This window comes from Rhinolophus ferrumequinum, chromosome 7, assembly GCF_004115265.2.
Source record: "Rhinolophus ferrumequinum isolate MPI-CBG mRhiFer1 chromosome 7, mRhiFer1_v1.p, whole genome shotgun sequence".
In the NCBI taxonomy this organism is placed as follows: domain Eukaryota; kingdom Metazoa; phylum Chordata; class Mammalia; order Chiroptera; family Rhinolophidae; genus Rhinolophus; species Rhinolophus ferrumequinum.
Window position 1 is genome coordinate 62110154 of NC_046290.1, and position 24809 is coordinate 62134962.

The following is a 24809-nucleotide window of genomic DNA, read 5'->3' on the forward strand; positions in this document are numbered from 1 at the left end:
CTGAAACTAATATAATATTGTATGTCAACTATAATTGGAAAATTAAAGTGTATAATAAGAGAAAAATATTTAAACAATGAAAGTAAAAGAACGGTAAAGAAAAATATAACCTCTGGTTCCTCTCTTAAAGGGGCATACAGAATAAACTAAATTGTTTTCATATAAAACAACCAGAGAGTTAAGATAGCGTTCCATATAAGTTGTATTTATCCCATATGCTAACATTCAGAAATTCAAGTTATATTACAAATGATAATTTATTTTTAGTGAATTACCGACATTTTTTATTTTTAAATAATTAAATTTTATTATAAAAGATTAAAGATACATTTTTTATTATTTATTCATTCATTTAATAATTAATTTACTAAGGTTTATTGGGGGTGACAATTGTTAGCAAAGTTACATAGATTTAAGGTGTACAAAAACACACAATGTGATATATAGATGATGTATTACAGAATTGTGCCTACATTTTAAAGTACGTTTGTAAGTATTTTGGCCTGAATTATTCTAATACTAAGCCTCAACTTTTCTTTGGTTTATCCCCACTTATTCTACCTCTCCTAATTCTTAGTCCCATTCCATTTTCTCTTCACTAAATACAAATCTTGCTTTAGGCAACTTTAAAAGATGAACTCAGAGTAGACTGAGGTTGAGTATCCTTATAGAGTTACATCCAAAAACTAGTTCTCCATCAGCTGCTGAAGGTCAGCTTAGGCTGCCTGGAAGCTAAGGAGCCCAGCATGGAACAATGGCAGGAAAATGGAGTTCCCTTCATTCCTTAATTCACATGCAAGTGAGGTGCCAATCAAGTGCTGACAAGCATGGAGAAACCAAAATCAAAAGTGGGTAGAGATACACTTTCAAAAGGAACAGTTTTCACACATTTCTAAGTGATGTTTTTAATGGTGGTTGTGTACATACCACTAATAACATGGAAAAAGAAATAAAATAATGAGAAAAATACTAATTTTCTATCAGCTGAGATGATTCAATAAACTAATGAAATATATTACTACAATTTTTAGTGTGCTTTATTAAAAAAATCAACACTGATTAAAAAAAGAAATCTGAATGCAAATTGATTTATTGAGCACTGCAAATAGGGAAGGGAAGGTGAGTTGAGATTAGAAACTGGGCATTGACAAGGAAAGCTTGTCATTTCCAAATAAAAGAAAATTTTAAGGCTGCTTGATTTTGTCAAACTATCACATAGAAAACAAGAGCAAAGCACTCTGAAATGATCAACAATGGAAGCAATGGAATCACTTCATCACAGTGGCTGGTGAAAGAAATAATGAAAAAGATTAAAACTGCATTTTTTTTAAATGACAGTTAATTTCCAACAAACGAGGTCAAATTTTTGACAACTATCTAAGGCAAAAACAGTAAGCTGCAATTACTGTAGATGTCTTTCTGAATGAATTTGGTACATGCATTCTGATTATGAGTACTAATTCTACCACTGTATGAAACACAATAGAGAACACAGAAATATAGGGCTTTGTAAATAACGGTTTAATAACAGTAACTTTATATATATTGGTATTATTGGTATATATATATTGGTATTATTTGATATTGGTGTTATTTTAAATACACAGAAAAGATAACGTAGGGCAGATACATTACTCTGAAAAATTGATTATCAATTCATAAAATAAATAATTGTTTCCTTTTGCCTCTAATGACTGAATAGTGGAATTGCTACCAGAGCTGTCTTTTCAACATCTATTTTTACTAGGATCACAAAAAGTTTAGAGAATTGGAAACTTGAGCTGTTACCATATGATGAGAGTAAAAGCAGTGAAAGACACATTTTTAGTATCGTTTTTCTCATTATTATAGTAAACTGTATACTGTTTATATGAGGTTAGACCGGATCAAGTTCCAAATTTTCTACCATAAAATGAACATGGTTTTTGAAAATAAATCTCTTAACTATGCATTCTTCAGGAGATATTCAACACTTTAAGGTAAAACAAAATTATAAGTTATGTTCTCAGTTTTCAAAATATTAAAGCTCCACAATTATTTTTTGCTCTAAATATGAAAGTAATTTATTTTCAGATATCTATTAGCAGCATTTAATTTTAAACTACAATCGTAAACAATTTTAATTTATTAAATTTAATTTGTTAAATTTATTTAATTTATTAAATTTTAATTTATTAATTTATTAGATATGTTTTAGAATAGGTCCTGACTGGTACCTGTTTTTCAAACAATAATCACTATAAGTAATTGCATATTAAAACTACTGTCCACACAGTTTACATTTAAAATAAATTTTCTTAAAATTCATGACCTACAAAAAAAAGAAAGTCAATTTGTATGAGAATGGTAGAAAAACGATCTCTATGCATTCAAACATGATGTTACAAATTAGGACTGTACCATAAGATATATGTGCGTGTGTCTGTGTGTGTGTGTGTGTGTGTAGATAGTTTTTAACCAGGAGTACAATATGTGACAATTTTTAGAAAGTTAAAGTTTACTGAAATCCAAAGGATTTAATATCTGATATGTATAATGTACTACTGAGACAAAAAAACTAAACCATAATTTAAGAATTTCACAATTTAAAATTTTAATTTCTTATAGAGTTAATATTAAAATTTCGAATGCACATAAAACAATTTCACATATTATACTTATGTTGAAAAATACTGAAAGAATGAATATCTGTCAGCACTTTAAATTTTCTCCCCATAAGAATATTGGGGAGAATAGGTTAAGAATACTATTCAGCTTTATGCAAATGCAAAAGGTTTAAAAATATTTCCATTTTTGTTGTTGTTTCTTCATCAATGCTACCTTTAAAAAATCCTTTTGAAATTAAGTGGAAACATAATGGCCTTATTTACATATTAATCCAGCTTTGTCAAAAATTTATGGCACAATACATCAGTGTACAATGATATTTGTTTTGAGGAGTCCATGCTGTTAGGTCAGGAACCACTGTTTCTTTAGTTGGCACCATCTATACGTCCTCATTACATACCCCCACCAAAGTTACTTCCCAAAAAGGAGCAAATACATGAAGTTGAGATGATTGCCAGTAATATTTTAAAACCTAGGCAAGGTATATTACATTAAATAGACTTCTCAGGGCTGGTGTTGCCTGACAGATATGTGATGTGCCAGTGGTTATATTATATTCCTCCTCCCATGCATGCACCTCCTGCAGAGATATCAGACTACAGAAGCTGACCCTTACTGAGACCATCTTGTCTCTCTGACAAAGCTCCTTTTTAACTTCTTACTTACTGGTTACTTCCTGTGATGGAGAAAAACTTTAGCTCAGCTTGTGATAATTTCACAGGCCCTGAGGACCCTGACCTTAATAGCCTCAAGGTCAGAAGTCAAGTCTTGTTCTGAAACATCTGTGTGCTTTATATTAAAGTGGAACAAAAGTGGAGAAATATCCACCAGTGTGTGACAAGAAGGACAGGCAAAATAGACTGACACACTGGTCATCTGTTACTCTGGCATCTTAAGTTCATTTTAAAAATTGTCCAAAATTCACTTGAATTCCAAATTTGATGTACAACAGATTTTTATAAACTGTCGTAAAGTTAAAAAAAAAAAAAGGGAATATCTGTTTTACAGAAATTTGATTAGTTTTGCAGGCTTTCGGACATATTTTAAATTATTATTCTAAGTGTCAATGAAATTTCATGCTTTTAGTAATTTAATGGCTTACCAAAAACACACACACACAAACCCACAAGCTACATATATGAAAGCCATATATATATATATATATATATATATATATATATATATGGTTAAGAGAACTATTTAAAAAACAACATTCACATTTTAAAAAGTATGTCATATAGTACATTAGCTTTCTGAAGATATCCATTATATATAAAATAAATTCAGCAGAGTTAAAAGTACTTGGAAATCATTTCTAAAACATGAAATCAATTTAAGAATTAAACGATGTAACTTATTTCTTGATCTTAAGAGAGTATAGCATTTGTACATTTACGTCAGGAACATTGTTTTCAGGTGTCACCACGAGTTTTATATCTAAATTATGTGGGTAAGCAATAGGTGTGGGGAATTTGAAGAGGCCATGGAAATGTATTTAATTTCCATGAAATGAGAAATGCATAGCAAAGTTTAGAAACATTAGGATTAGACAACCAATGTTGTGCCTGCCTTTACTGTCCACTTTAGGCTATTCTGATTTAAAATGATCAAATTTACTTTAATGAAATTAATCGTTTTATTACAGCACTGGTGTCTTCCTGTGACATAAGCGGTTATGGATAGGGAGGCACAAATTCTTCATCAGTGCACTGTTAGTACTGATTATACCTCATTCATCATTCATACTGGCACAAAGTATGGAACTGGCAATGTTGTATATAATACAGGAAAAATTCAGAATTCTTGATAATCTTTTCTATCATGTACACTTAACTTAACTTCAAGAATATTATTTTGAAATGCATAGACTTTTCTTTTAGCCAAGCAATGTAGTTTCACTTAGAAGCAGAATAATGGAAGCTTTCTGATAGTGTTAATATTAATTATATAGATTCTGAAAGTGGTAACTTGTAGAGATAAAAATCAGATAAAGATTATCAAAATATTTCCAAATATTCAAGGGGTATCATTGAAATTTTTATCACTTTACAGATAACATATGCTTTAATGGTGTACACATAAAACAGAAAACAGAAAAGTCATACACTGTATGGAAACTGAGGCTATCCTGTAGAAATTAAAAAGTAATATATAAATAAAGAATGGGCAAAAGCTTTCTAGTTAGCATTTAACAGCTTTGCAAAAATAAAATATATTCTTTTTAAACATCATGAAATTATTTACTCAAAATGCATGATTTTCATCCTTCATAAAATAATTTAAAGTAATGATACCAACAAAAAGGGGATGGAGGGCGTAAACCTATAAGGAGTTGGGGACTTAGAAAGAGTTAAATGTGCACTTACCAGTTCAACAAAAGCAAGTCCTCCATAGCTGTGAGCAACAAAAAATACATTCTCAGCTGCAGATTGAGCTATGAAATGGTCCCACACATAGACTGCATGTTCTTCAGGAGAACCATTTTCCTATGAAGAAAACAAACATCACATATTACATACTGTATCTAATTATCATAGTAATCAAAATTAAATTATATGCTTGCTTACGTGGCATAAGAAATAAGATAGTTATAGCTTATTCAAAATAATAACAATACAAAAGAACTACATTGAAAATTCAAATTAGATAATAAATTAGTATTAAAGTATTAGAAAATTACTGCTAAACAACTGCAATTATAATCTTCTTAATCAGAATATTTAAAAAAACATATTTTTGAGGAGGAATTGCATTCTGGGTATATCTGAGATATTAAAATATATCTAAATACATTAGAATTGCATAGCAGAAAATTATAGTGGTCTTATGATAAAACAGTGTAACACTAAACATACTCAGATACATTTCTATATTTATATTGCACATACATCAAATTATTTGATTTATAAAATTTTAACTATCTCTGTAAGATGAAAAAAACAGAAAATCAGCAACAAATATTTTCTATTTATATTATTTAAAAATATACTTTTTTTTCTAAAAGGATTTTCCATACAAATTTTATTTCTAAACTAGGAGAAATCAAGATATATAAACCCAGGGCCTTTTACATTTCTGTTGAATTGCTAAACCTTAATAAATGTATGTATGCATGCTGCTTTAATTCCAAACGTTCTATAATAACTTCATTTTCTTGTGTTTATTTCTATGGCTGACAATTGTGGTAAAACTTGGATAAGGTGAAAAGGAAGAAGAAAAAAAACACACACCAAAGAGCTAAATAATACTGATCAAAAAACAAACTGCTCAAAACTAGAATAGATCATGAAAATGTTTTGTACAAATATTTCTTGGAAGCTTTAACACCAAAAGAATAATTGCCTGAGAATGTCAAGGTACTAGACAAAGACACAATTTATTTATATTTTCCATCTCAGAAAATTTATATTACCATATTAGGGTCCACATGAATGGTTACACTTGCCACCCAGAAGGTGGTGTTCCCTACTGTCTATCTTCCCCTTAAATTTCTCTCCAGAGCTCCAGACCCAAGGTCATATCCTTTCGGACGTCCCACAGATACTTCAAACTCAACCACTTCAACACTGTACTAAAAATTTCCTCTACAAACCTTTGTCATTGTCTTTGTTCCCTACCTCCAGCTAAAATCTAGGCATCATCTCTCCCTCGAACTCCACATATAATCAGTCATTAAAATGCTGTTAATTCTGTCCCCAATTGTTTCTTAAATCCATCCACATCTCGCCATTTTAATTTCCTCTAGGTTAGCTCAAGCTGCCATTATTTCACAAATGGATGACTGCAAGGGTCTCCAGCCCACTTGCCCTACTTCTAGAACTGTGCATTTAAATACTCTCTCTAATTCTGTAGTGAGAACAACCTTTCAAAAATGCAAATATGATCATGTTGCCACAGCACTCATTTCCTGCTTAAAGCACTTTAAAGTTTCTTCATTGCCCTCAGGATCAAGTTCGAACTCAGTATGACATTAAATCCTTTCATGACCTAGCTTCTGCCTTGAACTGTATCTCTTACTACTGCCCTGCAAAATACGATGACCCAAAAGTCACCCTTTTCCCACCATGAGAGACCACAGAGAATGCTCTCTGTGTGACAATTGGAGGGAACAACTTGCAGTAACCTAATGGTGCCATACTTTTCTTGTCTCTGGGCTATTTCCTTTGCTTGGAAAGTGACCCCTGTGCTGTGCCCTCACTTCACCCACCACCTTCGTACACTTGCATAATTCCTACTTGTCTTCAGAACTCAAATTAGGTATCACCTTCTATTGAAAGTCTTCCCTATCCCGTCAGGCCAGGTAATGTCCTACAACATCTCTGCATGCTCCCATTATGGCACTGAATGGTTTCTATTGTAATTAAATGTTAGATTATCAAATTGTTGAGGCCAAGAGCAGTGTCTCCTTTAAATCTTAGGGTAATAAATAATGAAAACACAACATTTATTTCAGGATGATTACTTACAACCTTGTAGTCATATAGTAAAATACAAATACACTTTCAAAGATAACTATTAGTAAGATAAATATAAAATCACCCACACTTCAAATATATAAAGTAAATACAAGAATTTAAGTCGAAGGAAATACTTATAGGCCTTTTTTGGTTTTAATAATTCAGCTTCCATTAGTTTAAAAAGTAGGAAAATGGTTATGAAAAGAGAGAAAGAGTTGTAAAGAAGAGAGACAGTTGTAACTGGGAAACACACTTCTAGTGACTGACAGTGTTTCATTTCTTGACTAGGGTGGTAGTTACACAAGTGTGTTCTTTACAGTGACAGTTAAACTGACTAATACATATTTAGCACTTTTCTGTACCTATATCTAGAGTGACCATAGAATCTATTGTACAAGCCCTTGAGAGTGAAGAAAAGTATTTTTAGTTATTGCACTGGAAGAAGAAGTCTAAATTCTGACTATCCAGAGAAAACCCAGACATCTGTCACCCTAGTTTTATTCACAATGAAAGAAATGGAGAAAACAGAACAGGAAGACAGATAACAGAGTTTCTACCTGCTGATAGTTGGCAGAACAATCTCAAATATCTGTGATGGTCCTAAATATTTTCCTATACATGGACAGAATATAAACATAGATTTTAGATTACTCTGTACCCATTAGGCTCTGTGCTGGAAGTGGAGGTGTAAGGATGAGATGAAGTAAGTCATGATCCTGATATGAAATGCGTTTGCAGTTTCATAAGGGTGTTACATAAAGATAGAAAGGGCAGTAGTGTGTGAGGAGTATTGCTTTATTTTTGACAGACTGATTTGACACCAAGTCCGATGGGCTCATTATAAATCCACATGATCTCACCTTAGTGATGTCCTCTCCGTTTTCTTCTCATAGTCACCACTTCTTCCTTTACACTGTTGAGATCCTATCTGTCCCATCCTTTCCATTTCCACCTCTTATAATAGATTCCCAAATAGTCTCATTTGTTCTAGTCTTTCCACTGACTGTTTTGCCAGATCAATCTTCCTGAAGCCCTGCTCTGTCAACCGCTCTCCTGCCTAAAAGGTCATTTACTGAAATGGTTCCCATTGTCTATAAAATAAGGAGCACTCTTTGGCCAACATCTTCTCTAAGCCTATCTTACCAGCCTTCTTTCTCACTACTTCCAGGGACTTTATTTAGGCTCCAGGAAAATCTGGTTTACACATTAACAGTCTGAGAACTCTAGACAAAACTTGACCCTGGAATTCAGTCTGGGATCTCATAGGTAATGCAGCTCAGATAATACAAAGCCTAAAGGCAGAGAGTACTTCCAAGGCAGCATGTTCAATAATCCGTATATGAAGTGATGAAGACGACAAATACTACTCAGGGTGATTGCAGAGTGAATGGAAAGAAATGGATGGAGTAAATCATTACAAAGGATGAATTAAAGAATTAGCAAAACATTGTGACTGATGAGGAAAACTGCCAACCAGGGAAAAACGACCCATTAATGACTAAAGGAGAAGGAAGAACCAACAGTTCTTGCCACTGTTCACATACAAAGACTACTGTTTTCAGAGGTTAGGATTATAGCTGAGTCTTTTCCTCCACACTCTATGGAAACACTATCTGTTAATAGTGGCTTGTCAGCATAGAAAAAAAAAGAAAAACCTGAAGTATTTACATGTATGTGCCTCAACTACTTGAATATTTTCAGCCTGACTCTAAGGTCATCAAATTACCCTTTTGTTTTAGATTTTAAAACCAAGTGTTCTAAAAAGTGAAACCCAATTGAAAAAAATATCTACAATACACACGTAGTGGGTCAGCTATAAGCACAACTAAACAATTATGCAAGACTATTTGGGCCACATTTGACATCCATTGACCCAAAATGATACAGGGTAGAAATGGCAGCCTGCCACCAGGGCAGCACCAGACATTCATTTTAGTGGGAGCCTTGCAGCAGTCCCTGTAGCAAACACAGCCTCCGGGAGTCATTGTCTTTGGCCGTGGGATGCTGGCTCAGGAGGGAGGGGACCAGACTCACCTTGGGCAGATGCACCAGTTATCCTGCCTTTAACATCTTACACTCCACAGAAACCAATACCTCTTGTAACAACTCCATAGGCATGGCTTCTAGGGTCCCTTGCTGTAAGGGACATGCCCGATTACAAGTTACTAGCCTCAAGGAAAGTCAACGTTATAGCATTTAGTCTATTATCTAAATTAGCATTTAGTCTAATTGGCAGTTAGCCAATTAGAAGTGATTTTCTACCATAGGCAATGCTGCCTAGCAACCACCCACTTAGGGTGGAGGCCATGGTACGCTTCCCAAACCCCTTTGAGTTATATGGCACTCGTTTCCTGAGCTGTGCCAGTGTTGGCAGTTAATAGCTTTGACAGGCACTCTCTATGAATTGCTCTCAGCCCCAAAAAGCTATCTTGCCTAAAGTTACAATCCCACTTCGAAGGCAACTTACATCCAAAGACTGGTTGAGATGATGGGGACTTATAAAGGTCCTATCTCTTGCTCAAGGCAGGACATCTCTGAAGAGCCATCCCAGACCCAGACATCACCGTAGATTTAGATGATTCCTTTATTGTAGGCATATTGCAATTCAACTTCTTCTTCCAAAAACAATTTTTTTCTTCACTTCCCTACAGGTACTGATCCCAAGAGAACTCCCCGACCAACTTCCTGCATGCAACTTTAAAATCTGTTACCTTGGGAACCCAAATGAAGACACCATCTCGTCAGGCTTCCAGGGACATAGAGCTAGAAAGTTAACTGAACGTCAGAGTCTCATGAAGATGGGGAAAGGATTTTGTTACCGTTTGACTCACAGCATCTTGCCAGAAATGTATGGCAAGTATTTATATCTATTTACATATATTTCTACTCTGCCTATGTTGAAAACTACTGCAAAATATTATAGTCTCAAGTTTACCGGTCAGCTCTACTATTAGCCATGGTAGCTTAAACTGAATCCTGTATTACTTCAATAGTTCTTCTCTATCTTGCTATTTCTTTAATGTGCCATGTCACTTCTCCTTCCTTCTAGAATATAAGCAATTTGAAGGTAGATATTCTTTCTGATTCAAACTATGAATGCAAGACATGCTATAGGCATTTAAAAATGACTAGCCATGCTAGGGCTATTGGCAAACTTACTGTTAACAAAATATGAAGTGTGTTTAAACAACCAAGACAAAGAAGTATATGAGCTCCATTTCAGGAATCTAGCTTCTGATAATCTGGAATGTGGCAAATGATCAATGCTCATCGATGTTCATCACTATCTCACTTATAAAGGCAAACATCTGGATAAAGCTTAAATGTCCAAGAATGCAGAAACAAATACTTAAGTAAATTATAGTTTATCTGTCTAAGGAAATATTATGTAGCTATTCAATGAGTTTATAAAGTAATGCATGCAGTTCATCTAATTGTATATGTGGTACAATGTTCACTTGTAAAAATGCTTGAAAGAGACTAGAAGGAATAAAATAAAAATGTTATAAGTAGCTGAGCTGAACATGGATGGTGGCATTATGAATATTTTCTATTTCTAGCTTCTTTACATTTTTTTTTGAACTCTCCAAAATTTCTACAACGTGTATGCTCTTTATAATAAGGAAACAACAAAAAATATCAGAAATCCTACTGAACGATTACTGCTGGCTTCTTAGGGACAATCAGCGTCTGAGCTGGGTCTTTCCACCTTCATATCAAACACATTCTAGTATCTGGTCGCAACCCACGGCATATTTACAAGCAGAAAATCAAAAGGGTTGTTTCTAATAGGTTTAAGAATAAGTTGAAAGTTTTATAATAACTGAAGAAACAGAAAGAGCACAGACACTGCAATGGTTTGGGATGGCAGGGACTGAGCATCGTGAGAGCAGGACTGCAGTTACAGCGTGGTAACTGCAGGAGCAACAGTGACCCTGACTCATCCAGACAAACTTAATGATGCTACGTGAATTCCATTTTCTGAAGGACTGGTGACGTTCAATTAAATAATTTTATTCAAAATATTATTTTAAAAAATAGGTGATAAAGGAGATAAACCTTAGCTATAAAAAACTTAGCTTTCGTTATATGACTATGTCCCAAAGCTTTCACAAAATGATGGCTTTTTAGTATTCAGTATTTAAGAGAGCCAGATCCCCAGCATTTTAAGCTGTAGTAAATTCTGCCAAATATTTACTCCCTCCTACAATAGTTAAGCATAATAATGTAGCACGGGAATTAATACACCTGAAATAGTTTTTAATATATCTTTCTGACATATTACTAAAATCCCAGTTTTATAAGTGAGGTGACACTGTTCCAAGGCAAGTTTGTGTCATTCCAATGCGCAGACTACACTGTGTCCACAATCATTATATATTTATAAACCATAATCCAGAGGGTATATATTACCGGCATGTATTTTGAGACTAAACAGATTTCAATAGGAAAGACTTTCTAATATGCCTCAATTACAAAAATGCAAACATACTAAATCTACTCTACAGGTTTTTCCATGAATTTCACATTAGAATGCATTTTGTATTGAGCAACTTCAAGCTGGATGATTTTATAATATGCAAACACACAAAGTGCATGAAAAGAAGTGAGTCCATTAATTAGAGACTGCTGGTAGTAGAATGCATAGCATATTTACACTGTGGAATTCAGCTATATTCAGAGGACAGGTTGAATTTCCTGATGTACTCTTGCCATCATTAATTGTTAAATGCCAAATAGAAGTGATGCAGTAACCAAAGCCTTATCAACTATGCCAGATTCTACTACCTAGGCATTGCAAGGTCTGCATTTATGATGGACTACCTGAGCTGATAACACATGGAATTATCTAAACAACATTTGCATATTTGTGTAATTATTTTCTAAGGTTAATTAGCTCCTGTAAAGCATTTCGCCCTTTGAGACTGCTTACAGTGACAGGTTCACATATTTTCTGAATCATTGCCAAATTTGACAGATTTTTTTTCCTTTGGCTAACCTGTTGCTACAAAGTTATAAAATAAGTGTGCTTATGATATACACTTTAAACTTATAATTGATTTTAGGAAAAGTAAAATGAAAATTTAATAAAGGTTTTTAAAATGACCAGTTTTAAAATCAAAACTTAAAAATTATTTTATTTTACTTCATATAAATCTTCCTGTGATGATACTGGTAAGCATATTTATTTTTAAAATTTCCTTATGAATAATAAAATCTACTTTTTTGACTTTAACACATACCTATGCCACTAATTTTAGTTGTGTTACGTATCACACACACGCATACTGACTCCATTCCACACCACCTGCCCTTAGTACTACCACTGATTTGCTATTTACACTGAAGATACCTACTGGAGAAAGAACACTAATATAAAATCTATACCTTTTTATGACAAAATTTACAAATCAAAAGTTATTTCTTTTAAAAAACAGACTTTTTATTATGTAAAATATAGCTCAATAAAATCCAAATGGGAGGCAAATATCCAAATCACGTGGATTTATGAGGATGCAAAAATGCAAGTTACCATCTTGCACCCAACCAATCCACAGGTATAAGATGAAAGAAAATTTTTATTTTTAGGAATTGGCCAGCAGGGTACCCTTCAAAAGAAATGAAACGCAAATACCAATTGGCCCTAATCCAAAAAGACACACATAGGGAAATTTCTGCTTTAGCTTTAAACTTTTAGATGATTCTATTACTTAACTCCTTTGTACATGAACAAAGTGTAAACTGTACATTAGTATAGAGCAAAACATAACTGTTTATAAGAATAATTATGTATAAAATATATTTTATAATGCCACATGGGATGAAATATTGTTTTAATCCAGTTAAATAAATTGGATTAAAGAAATGTATCTTCATTTTGGCATATTTAAATGTGTTATCTTTTTAAAAGTGTATGCGTTTGTGTTTAATGATGATTAAAGGACTAGGAGTATGTATAAATGCATAAGAACTGATGCCATAACATACGTGTAATGAAGAAAACCTTCCAAAATAAAGAACAATTACTTAATCTCTAAATATTAAATTGAACCATATGAAGTTACCAATATTAGACATTTTTGACCTTAAAAATGTCAATTTTGTATGGTTCAACCTTAAACATAATGAAATCAGACAACATAATCTATAAACTAGAGATATCTTGAAACTATAATTTTTTCCTACCTTTTAGGTGTCAAATATTATTGACAGTCATCAATCTTGAATACAGATTTAAGGCTACATTAGTTGTCAATATGGCTATATTAATAAATTATAAATGGGTATGAACAAAACACATTCATAATGAATATAACAGATAGAAGGCCAGTATTCAGATCCAGATTAAACATATTTGAATTTCAGATATTTCAAGGTTTCCAACTCCCCATTATCTGTTCTTCCTCCAGTCTTTCTCATCTTTTTTTTAATCTTTATTAAATTTATTGGGGTGACATTGGTTAGTAAAATTATATAGGTTTCAAGTGTACAATTCTGTAATACATCATCTATAAATCCCATTGTGTGTTCACCACCCAGAGTCAGTTCTCCTTCCATCACCATATATTTGATCCCCTTTACCCTCTTCTAACATCACCTTCCCCCCTTACTGTCTGGTAACCACTAAACTATTGTCTGTGTCTATCATTCTTTCTCATCTTGTTAAGTGGTACCTCCACCCATTCAGTTGTTCAAGCCAAACATCTGGAAGTCATCCTTGACATCGTCTTCTTCCTCTATCTCTTACATTTATCTAACTTAATTATCCTCCAAAATATTTCTAGAATCTGAAAGCTTCTCTCATTTTCCACTCTTACTGTCCCAGCCTAAACTATCCCCTTATCCTGCCTAGGATACTAACCACTTGAATGTCTACATGCTTTCTGTAATTTAATCTTTAAAATGACTTTCTGACATAGATATGCTAAACATTGCAATTTATAGAGATTAATTAATTTGCTCAAGGTCATATACAGCTTGCCAGATTGCAAGCTAGTCTGTCTGATTCTAGCATCTGAATTTCTATGCTATACTATTTACTGTTTTAAATCATATGTGTTAAAGTGTTGTTAACAAATGGCTGTGATATTGGCCTGACATAACATTGTCTTTTTATCTGTTTGAATACAAAGTTTAAACGACAATTAACTAACAAGAAGTAGTAAAAAAAATGGATAAGCAAATAATTATGGCCCATTATTTACAGAAGTGGTGCCAAATGCTTTGTTGATTGGGCCGTAATTGCCACAAAATAGGTATAACCGGGAATGGGAGGCAGATAGAGATGGTAGGATTCTCAGATTCCAAAAGTATGCTCTTGCACATTTCCAACGAAGTAAACACTGATGACCCATTCACTTTAATAGACTTTAGGCTTTCTTATCTTAGTGCAATCTACAATGCAATCATAATAATGCTTCTATAACACATATTGAGGCAGACACAGAGCAAATACTTTACATTAACTCATTTAATCTTGACAACAATCCTATGAAGTAAGTACTACTATTATCCCCATAATTAGATGAACAGGCAAGGAATGACCAAGAAACTTACTCAAGAAAATTGCTAGCATATGGCAGAGGCAGAATTCAAACTTAGGTAGTCCGATTCCACATCTGTAATCTTAATTACTTTATACTTGTCCTGCCTTGTTAAAACACTTTTAAAAATCTTTCCCTGTATGTAAGCATAACCAAGGTTGCTGATCTTTGTCGCAATGAACCAAACAGCTAAGTTGCTTTTGTAGATAGCAGGTTCACATGAAAAAAGACTTTCTTTGTGAAAGGAAGCAGTTTGTTTCCTGAAACTTAAACATGTCATTTAAAAAAAAAAAAATTGTTATTTAGGAATATATACAATAATGATTGTAGTTTTACTGTACCCCAAATCCTCACCCCTACAAGACTAAAGTACTGATTTCCCCATCTGCTATGAGGGCTTGCAAGCAAAGGATCCCCCGACACCCTCTCTCCTGTTATTGATTTCAGGGCAGGGGAAGAGAACCACCATGCCCATGATTATGCTTCCTTCTTGGAAAGTAACAGCTTCCACTGACTAGTTAGTGCTGGGGAAAAAGAGCCTGGCTCCCTTGCCCCAACTGGGAAGAACTCTGTAGGACTACCTCTGCTCCCTGTGAGGTCCAACGGTGATTCCTTCACTTCCTTACAGATGTTTATCCTGAGAATAGTCCCCAGTAAATCTCCTACGTGCTAGTCTCTCCTTCAGTCTGCTTCCCAGGGAATCTGACCTATGACAGCTTGTCCCAGTGAGTGGTCTGAAAACGTTGACTCTAAAGTAGAAATTTTGGAGCTGGATTATCTACCCACCAGCTGGCAGGCAATAAGACCTCAATGTCAGTAGTAATAGGTGGAGCACAGATAAACCCTTGCACGCAATAGCACTGTAAACGTTAAACGCTTCCACCAGTGATGAAAATGGAAGAACTGCAACATATCACCACAAACTACACTGGTAGTTTGTGGTGATATAACTACCATATCCTTTCTACACTGGTAGAAAGGAATTCACTAGCAGCTACATGTATTGGCACTGAAAAGCATATCATTATAGGGACTATGGAATTAGATAACTATTTCCAAAGACAAAAGATGCTTTGGAGAAAGACAACTTAAGGCCGAGAGTGATTAATCAGCACAAGACTAAGTGTGAAAGCCAGAGAGTTTCCTTAGTAATATATGAAGAAGCTCTCATCTACTGCAGCAGGAGGACGAAAGAACCTAAGGACCAGGCCCAGGGCTTTAAAAGAAGTTCCAGAGAAAGACAGATTCCTAGCTCTGGCACGTCTGCAATATGGGGCTAGGGCTCTGATTCAGAAGGAGTAGGAAGCTGATACATAGGGTGGGAGCATCTGGGTTGCTTAAGTCCCCTGAACCTTTCCCTGAACTTTCAGGGCCTGCAGAGCAGCCCATGGCTCCCAGTTAAAAGCCAGGGCTCTCCCCAAACTAAAGATGGTGCAGAAGCCACTGCCTTCACTAGACATGTGCTTCCTCTACCCCCACTCTCACCTCCACTTTGGGCTATAGGCCAATAACTAGGATTAAGGCACAATGTAACCCAAGTGCTGGGCCTCCTAACGGAGCAAAAGGACAATACTGAAGAAGTTGCAGGGCTTGGTCAATATTCACAGGCAGGGGCAAGGGGAGTTCATATGGGACTGAATTCTGAAGGTGTTGGACCAAGGTGGGGTAGAACATTAACTTGGACAGAGAGAGTTTATTGATATTAGGTTGGTGCAAAAGTAATTGCAGTTTTTGTATTAACCTTTTAAACTGCAATTACTTTTACACCAACCTAATATATAAGTATTCTCTGGGGATACAGGATTTAACACCTGTCTAAAATTTCTGTTGCAACATATCACCACAAACTCAGAGGCCTCAAAAACACAAATTTATTATCTTATAGTTCTATATATTAGAAATCTGACTTGGGTCTCACTGGGCTAAAATCAAGATGTCCTTTATGGAGGCTCTAAGGGAAATTCCACTTCCTTGCCTTTTCAATCTTTTAGAGGTTGCACCCTTGGCTTTCAGCCCCCTTTCTCCATGTCAAACCCAGAAGCCTTGCATTTTTCTGACCATTCTTCCATAGTCACATTTCCCTCTGACTCTCAGGTCTGTCTCCCTCTTCCACTTTTAAGAACCCTTGTGATTACACTGGGCCCACCCTATTTTAAGGTCCTCAATCTTAATCACATCTACAAAATTCTTTTGCTATGTAAAATAACACGCTCCCGTGGGCATCTTTGGAGGACATTGTTCTGCCTACCACAACCTCCCCACAAGGACTCTGGGAGATGGTGTCACGCACTCTTAGAAGCCTGAAGAAAGTAATGATTTCTACTAAGTGAAGATCTTTGTGTCACATGTTATCATTCACCAGGGAGTGTTCATCACAGAAGAGGCAATCAACAACCAAGAAGACAGGAAGATTCAGCCAGCCAGTTTAGTCTGTCAGACTCTTGCTGGCTACCTCTGTTGTGTGGGAGACCCTGCTCGCTGCGCCATGTGTCATTCAGGGCGGCCTGCGGGTTCTCTGTTCCCGCTCCCCACATAAGAACGCAGGATATGGTGAGGCCAAAAAAGAACACCCATGGAGCCATAAGTAGGGAAGCCATACTACTATACTCTCACTGGCAGCTGGGTTGGAGACACAGGAAGCAGGAGCCACACTATCCGCAACCCACCATCCACTTGTCTCTGCCAAACAATCTCACTTGCTAGCAATCCACTTCTCTGCAATCTGCAATCCACACTACGCCGCTTGCTAGCTCAGCCACCATCTTCTTCCTAGCCCCCATTTTCTGCTAGCATAGCCACAGCAGTTATATTAGTGGCCATTGGCTCGCTGGTTACAGCTGACGGCCAACTAGCCACAGCTGATGGCCAGCCAATCACAGTTGATGGCCATTTACTACCTGAACCAGAACCTTTCTATGTGAGGCCGAGAGCCTGGAAACCAAAGCGGCCAGGAAAGAGGTGATGCATAGGCACACAAGCATGCATGCATTTCGCTTAGCAAAGCTGATCTAGCTACTGCCATTTAATGAATACTTCAATAGAACAGTGCAGTGAGAAGCAAAAGAAACACCTTTGGACTGTGTATGTGTGTGTGTGTGTGTGTGTGTGTGTGTGTGTGTGTATGTGTATGTGTTAGGGAGAGGGTATGGTTAGAAGACTATTTTATAACCCTAAAGGTAATTAGCATTTTGATAGCACACTGAAGACATGCCAAGCATTTTAGACACTTCAGTCTAGAACATTCTCTAGAAAAAAATGGTATATTCAGAAGTTAAGTATGTCTCATAGTATCTAAAGCTACAATTATAATATAGCAAAAAGTCATATGTCGACCCTGGGTCATCAAGAAAAGGTTAAATTATTCTCAGTATGCTCTAAGAAAGTAAGGCATTACATAGCACATCTCACAGAAATTTAGGGGGAAGAGGAAGGGAGGTAATCCTTAGGGAAGCAGGTATTTCCTGGGGGCCTTGGGGACTTTTGTGTAGGCAGAACAATTATCGTCAGACATCAGTGGATCAAATGTAAATGCTTATGACTTGATATCCCTGCTTTGTGAGGCACATGTTAACCAGCTGGAAAGATTATTGAAGATTGCCAGAAACAACATATTCTCTCTCTGTCTCTCTCTGCACGTGGGAGGTTAACCTGGGAGACCTCTAAAATTATAACTTTTTCTGATAGAATAGAGCAAAAACATTGGGAACAAAGAGAATCAGAGTTGCTATCCTGTAGGGACGTTGAACAGATGCAAAATAAGAAGACTGACAAACAGCATATAATAGCTGTTTAATTTCTGTCAGGATATAGTACAAAGATGTAAGTTATTTATATACTTGAAATAATTATTTACTTTGTCATAAACTCACTTCTTAAAACATCTTAGAATATACTAAAGAACTTTCCAGGAATAGGACTGTTGGATTGAAAGGTTTATGTATTTTTCATTTTGTTATTAGATTGCTTGCTCATTTCCTATCATGCTAGTGAGAGCAAACTTTTCTTTACATCTAGCCAACAACAGGTACTATAGGTGCTTCAAATTTTTATCACTTAATTTTGTCAATTAATAATTGTAAATATAAGTAATTTGATATGCATTTCCTTGTTAGTGGAAATATTAAGCAATTATGTACTATAATAAAAGCACAATATGCTTTTCCATGAAGTTCTGTCTATGTGTAGAATGATACTGAAACAATTTAACTTAAAGGAAAATAAAACTTTTCAACTTGTCCCAATTAATGCAAAAAATTTAATAAAAAGCATACACTTTAGAATGTTTCTATCCTAAGAAAAATATTTTACATAGTGCAAACCTAGATTTCTCACCATCTAAACAATTACGCTGAAAATTTAACACATTTTGGTAAAATAAACTGGTATATTTTTATCAGCAGTTCTGATTTTAAAACAAGGGCAAATGTTGCCTTTATTGTCCATCACGAAACAAGCACAGAGAACTTTACCAGGCTATTGTTAATATACCTTACATATATTAACTCACACAGTCCCCACAATCACACTATGAGGTGGGTACTGTCCTGGTTTCCACTGCATGTATAAGGCACAGAGAGGTTCAGTACCTCATTCAAGTTCAAACAGCTAATTAGTGCAATTCGGGATTAGAGCACAGGACGTCTGAGCTGAAAATCCCTACTTTTACCCCCTGTGTTACCCTACCTGTCCCTCTGATTTTTCTATCCTCCACAGTGCCTTGTAAGTTGACTTGTACAGAGGCCTTCAGTTTTAGATTGCACGTACATGCTTTATTAAGACTCTGGGTGGTGAACACACAATGTGATACATAGATGATGTATTGTAGAATTGTATACCTGAAATCTATGTAACTTTACTAACCATTGTCACCCTAATAAACTTTAATTTTTAAAAAAAGAAGTGTAATTTGAAACAATCAGAAGACTTTTCTCAACGAACTATAGGACATTTAATTTCTATTAGCAACATGACAAAATCATTGAAACTGAAAGTAAATATCCAAATTTAAAAAAAAGCAAAAGAGATCAACTAGTACATCTAATAAAGGAATTTGATAATTTCTAGCTTGTTTACCTTTTTGAGACTAAAATACTATTTCCGTTTTCTCTTTGGCATCACTAATCAAACCACAAACACTTTCTCTATAGAATATGTAATTATTTGAGACTAAACCCACAAGTGAGGATTTTGAAAATTGGAACTATATCATGTACTAAAGTATGACTAAGTAGCAGATTACCAATATATAAAATTTTAAACTGAAAAGATGAATGATAAAACTGTAGTCAGTTAAGTAAACCAAGCAATCTCAATTTTAGGACCACAGAACAAAAGGCATCCAAGAATTCTCACATACTATAAATATTACCAGGACTAGACTGTCACATGGTGACCTTGCTGGCGTCTAACTCCTTTAACAGTATTTGGAAGTACATTGTTTCAAATCAATAACTAATTAACAAAGTACAAAAGAAGTTGCACTGTTTCCTTAGCTCCTTGTTAAAAATGGCTTTTGGCAGCACATGGGCAGAAAGGTCGCTTTTATGACATCTCCAGGAGGCTTTCACCACCCTGCCTCTGTCAGATTAAATTACTTTTAGCAATTAATTGTCATAAGTTAAAACAGAAGCACATTTGTTACAGCAGGCTGTCATAATGACATGGTGAGTAGTTGTTTTGATATGAATTTCTTCCACTGACCTTCTATCATATCTTAATTTTTGTGGTTGACCTAACTGGAAGATTGGGAGCACGTCTTAACTCAGAAAGCACAGGCCAAACCTTGAGGGTCTTGGGACGAGACACCAACAAATAATTGAAAAAAATTTCCACAGATACTTTGAAAAGCAGAGGTTATGAAACAAAGGAATGTTTAAATTGGAAATTAAACTTAAAACAAATTTAGTCTTAATTAACACAAAAATACACAATGTAAGAAAACTTAAATTCTCTATTGAATTTATAAACATGGGATTATGGAATCATCGACATATTGTACCAAAAGGAAACACAAAGAAATAGGATGTTACAAGGAAATAGTAAATATTTTTAAAAGGTAAATTTGAATGACAATACATATTATATAAATACATGATATATGTCTCCCACTTAATGAATGTGCTGTTTAAAGCTCCATAACTGTATAAAATCTGTTAATAATAATTCCTATTCAAATAATATTCTTTATAAATCTGTATTAGAATAGAACATAAAAACCTCTCTTAATTGAGGACTATAATACAGTAATAATAGGTTACATAGTATTTCGAACAGTGAATGACATATGCAAATTTTTGTCCCAAAGGTAAAATATTTTTATATTTGATATTTTCCTATTGCTATAAAACTGCTACATTCTTTAGCTATTTTAAAATTTAAGAGAACTTTATTGAAAATGAAAAAAATGCTAGGTGAAAACTAGGCCATCTCAAAAGGACAAGGAAAATGAAAGGCATGACATTTTCAAGAAATCCTAAACCCACGAAAACAGTGATAACAACAGCTAACATTTTTCAAGTGCTTACTCTGAATTAGATATTGTACTAAATGCTTAATAAGTTCTAATTCACTTAATCTTCATGATACCCTGGGCAGTAGCTACTATTATCTCCTTTTTGCAGATAAGGTAACTGATACTTATAGAGTTTAAGTCAATTGCCCAACATAATACAGCTAGTGGAGCTTCTTTGACTTCAGATCCCATAATCTTAAATTAACCCTACAATACTTTTTATATATGTATACACACAGACACACACGTGCTATTTAAACCTCTGTAACTTTACAAGATCAGTTACTAGTATGTGTTACACACAAACATATGTATGTGTATAAATCTAAGAACAACCAACTCTTTCTAGTTGTAAATATAGACTTTAGGTCTGAAACTGACCTTCAGTTCTTGCAGTTCACATTATACACTGAGGAAAAAGCCAAAGTTGTTTATCTGATTTGTATCTGGAGAGCAGGAGGAATTGTAACCAGAGTTTCCAGTGAAACTGGGAGGGGCCAAAGGTAATCCAGCAAGATGTGGGCCTGTGTGAGGTAGGGAGGAACTGACCTGCTCAAATACCTGATGGGGTCCTTCCTGTGAGCAGGTCACTGAGTCCTCTGCTCTATGGAATTGACTGTGAGCAGTTTGTATATTCTTAATCTATATTACAGAACTTACGTGCTTTGCCTCGGTCCATTGTTATCTTTCTGAACCTTACTATCAACCTTGTGACATCCATGATCTAAAAATGAAAATTTCAGCTGTTTTTGGAATATCTAATTACCATTCTTTGCAAGTACACTACATAGAATGGGCAAGATTAATACTAATGTATGTGTGTGTGTGTGTGTGTGTGTGTTTGTGTGTGTGTGTATATATATATATTTATATATATATAGTTTAAAGGAGCTCTATCTACCATGTATCCCCGAAAATAAAACCTAGCCGGACCATCAGCTCTAATGCGTCTTTTGGAGCAAAAATTAATATAAGACCTGGTCTTATTTTACTATTAGACTGGGTAGTATAGTATAGTATAATATAGTATAATATAATATAACATAATATAATATAATATAATATAATATACCGGGTCTTATATTAATTTTTGTTCCAAAAGATGCATTAGAACTGATGGTCTGGCTAGGTCTTATTTTCAGGGAAACAGGGTATCCACATAAAAAACATAAAAATATTTAAAATACTTAAATATCATTGAATAAAAGATGGTCTCTTGAATAAAAAGGGTCAGGATAATTATCAATATGGAAAAAAATTAAACTGGATTCATACTTCACTCCAAATTTAAAAATCAATTCCAGATAGAATATGAACCTAAATGTGAAAGAAAAAATTCTAAAGCACATGAAAGAAAATATAGAAGAACATATTTGTGACCTTGGAGTAGGTAAAGACTTTTTAAACAAGACATTAAAGAGTAAACCATACAGAATAAAAATTGATAAATTTTAATACATTAAAAATAAGAATGTTCTCAAAAGATTTCAAAAGATTGCAAAGACAAACCAGTGGAAGAATAGCTTGTAATATGCAGATAACATCTGCAAATCAATAAGAAAAGCTAAATAAAATAACAAAATGGACACAAACAAAACTCACAGATGAGGAAACGTAGATGGCCAATTCATTATGTAAAGATACATAACAGTAATAAGAAAAATATTAATTCAAATCACAATGAGACACCATATAACAGTCTCCAGATTGACAAAAATTGAAAAGTCAGATAACAAAAATCTCTGAGAATGATGTGACGCATGAGGAATGGATTTATGGATGATCAGAATAATTCATACAACTACTTTCAGAAATAAGTTGTTATTACCTAGTGAAGTTAACCCAGTAATTCTACCCATATGTAAGAATGTCTCTTACATAGGAGCACCAGGAAGCACATATAAAAATGTTCATTAGAAGCTCAGACTATCATTCAAGCACTAGAAGATACACCACCAGTGTCCATCAATAGTAAAGTGGGTAAGTAAATAAAAAACCTACAGAAGTAAAAATGAATTATTGCTAAACATATAAATGGATGTTGTGCAAAATAAGCAAATCCCAGAAAGCAAATAAACATGATAAAAGCAAAAGGTATATAAAAACAAACAATATAATAAGTATTATTTAGGGAAACAAATATACTTAGTAAACTACAATGAAAAGCAAAGGAACATTAATGCAAAATTCCTATTTTTGAGGGGAAGGACCAGGATGCCTGGCGGAGGCATGTGTAGGTTTTCTAAAGTACTGGTAAGATTCTATTTCTTAAGTTGAGTAGGTACTAGTGTTCATCTTATTATTTTTTAAACCTCACACACTTGTTGCATATTTCATAATAAAACATTTAAAATAGTTCAATGCTAATAAAACTATAAAAAGACTGGATGAAAACATATGTGACTGTTGAGCACGGGGCCTGGTACATCTGATATTGGGATGAGGAATGAAATTTGTCAGAGACACTATGTCAAATACTCACTTTTATGTTCTTCACGTATTGTGAACCCAAAGAGAAAAATTTTGTAATATTCTTGTTAAAATGAACAAAATAAACAACTGAACTCCAGCTCTGATATAGAATAAGCAACTAAACAGAAATCACTGTATGTATCTGTTTTGAAAATCAACATTTTCTTTAGGCATTACTTTCTGTAAATAAATAATATTTTTTCTGTGCCTTTGCTTATGTAATTTCTTCTGTTGCAAACACGTTTCCCCTCCCTTTCCTCTCTCTTTCCTTTCCTGAACTTCTACTGTCCTCTTTCAGTTCTGATAACTTAAGATATATTTCAGGTATCACTTTCTCCAGGAAACTTTCCCTGGATCTTCCACTCTCACCCCCTACCTGCATTATGTCCCACCTGTGCCTGCAACCCAAGTACTATTTGGAAGGTAGTGCACCTCTCTACTATCCATGTCCACACTGGTGTTACTGAGTTCCGGCACTAAGGGTCATGTCTTTTTGACCCTCATATCCCCAGTGCCTAGTATAGTGCTGTTCCATAAATATTTGATGAAATGTTTAACAACTTATTGGTTGAGGTACTTTTTTTTAACTTCTCTGAGAAATCACTTGGTTAGCATGCTAACCACTGAACCATAAACTTATCAAGGACAGTTGGTTGAGTATGATATGATTGTTTTTGGCAATGAAATACAAGTTACACCAATCTACTCAGAGGCCATTGTTTGGTGCTGATGCTATATTTAGTCACATACTTGACGTCTCTATTTCCTCTTCTGTCTCTATTTCCATATTCCCAATCAAATCAAATCAAATCACATTTAAGTGTATTTAATCTGCTAACGCACACAAGGTAACACAAAACAAAACTACAGATAGTACTCAAATCAGTGGATTTATAATATAGTTACTAAATTTTTTTCATAGAGAAAGAGACGTACTCTTTGATCTCATATATTCCAGTTAGATGTAACAGAGAACTTCAAACTAGTGTATATTAGAACATCTGAATAAAGACGGCTAACTAATCACATCTTTGCCAATATTCTTAATCTTAAATTTAATGTTACCATTTATCACATCTATAATTTAAAAATTTATCACATAACTAAATATATTCAGTGGAATTTATGCCAGAACAAATTTAGAAACAAAAGTTCATTCAAATGCTTCGAGTGTTGGAGCAAGTATCTGTACATTCCTTGTTAATAAATACGGAAATT

The 24809-nt window shown here is 34.5% G+C and overlaps 1 protein-coding gene across 4 annotated transcripts in view; it reads right to left on the reverse strand.

The window, feature by feature from the left end:
- FAM172A (family with sequence similarity 172 member A) overlaps nt 1-24809 on the reverse strand; it is a 396509-nt gene that overhangs the window by 177381 nt on the left and 194319 nt on the right. For all 4 annotated transcript variants that reach the window (XM_033110791.1, XM_033110793.1, XM_033110790.1 and 1 more), the window contains one exon: nt 4974-5093. In XM_033110791.1, coding sequence (XP_032966682.1) covers nt 4974-5093 — 120 coding nt within the window. The remainder of the gene's footprint in view (nt 1-4973; nt 5094-24809) is intronic.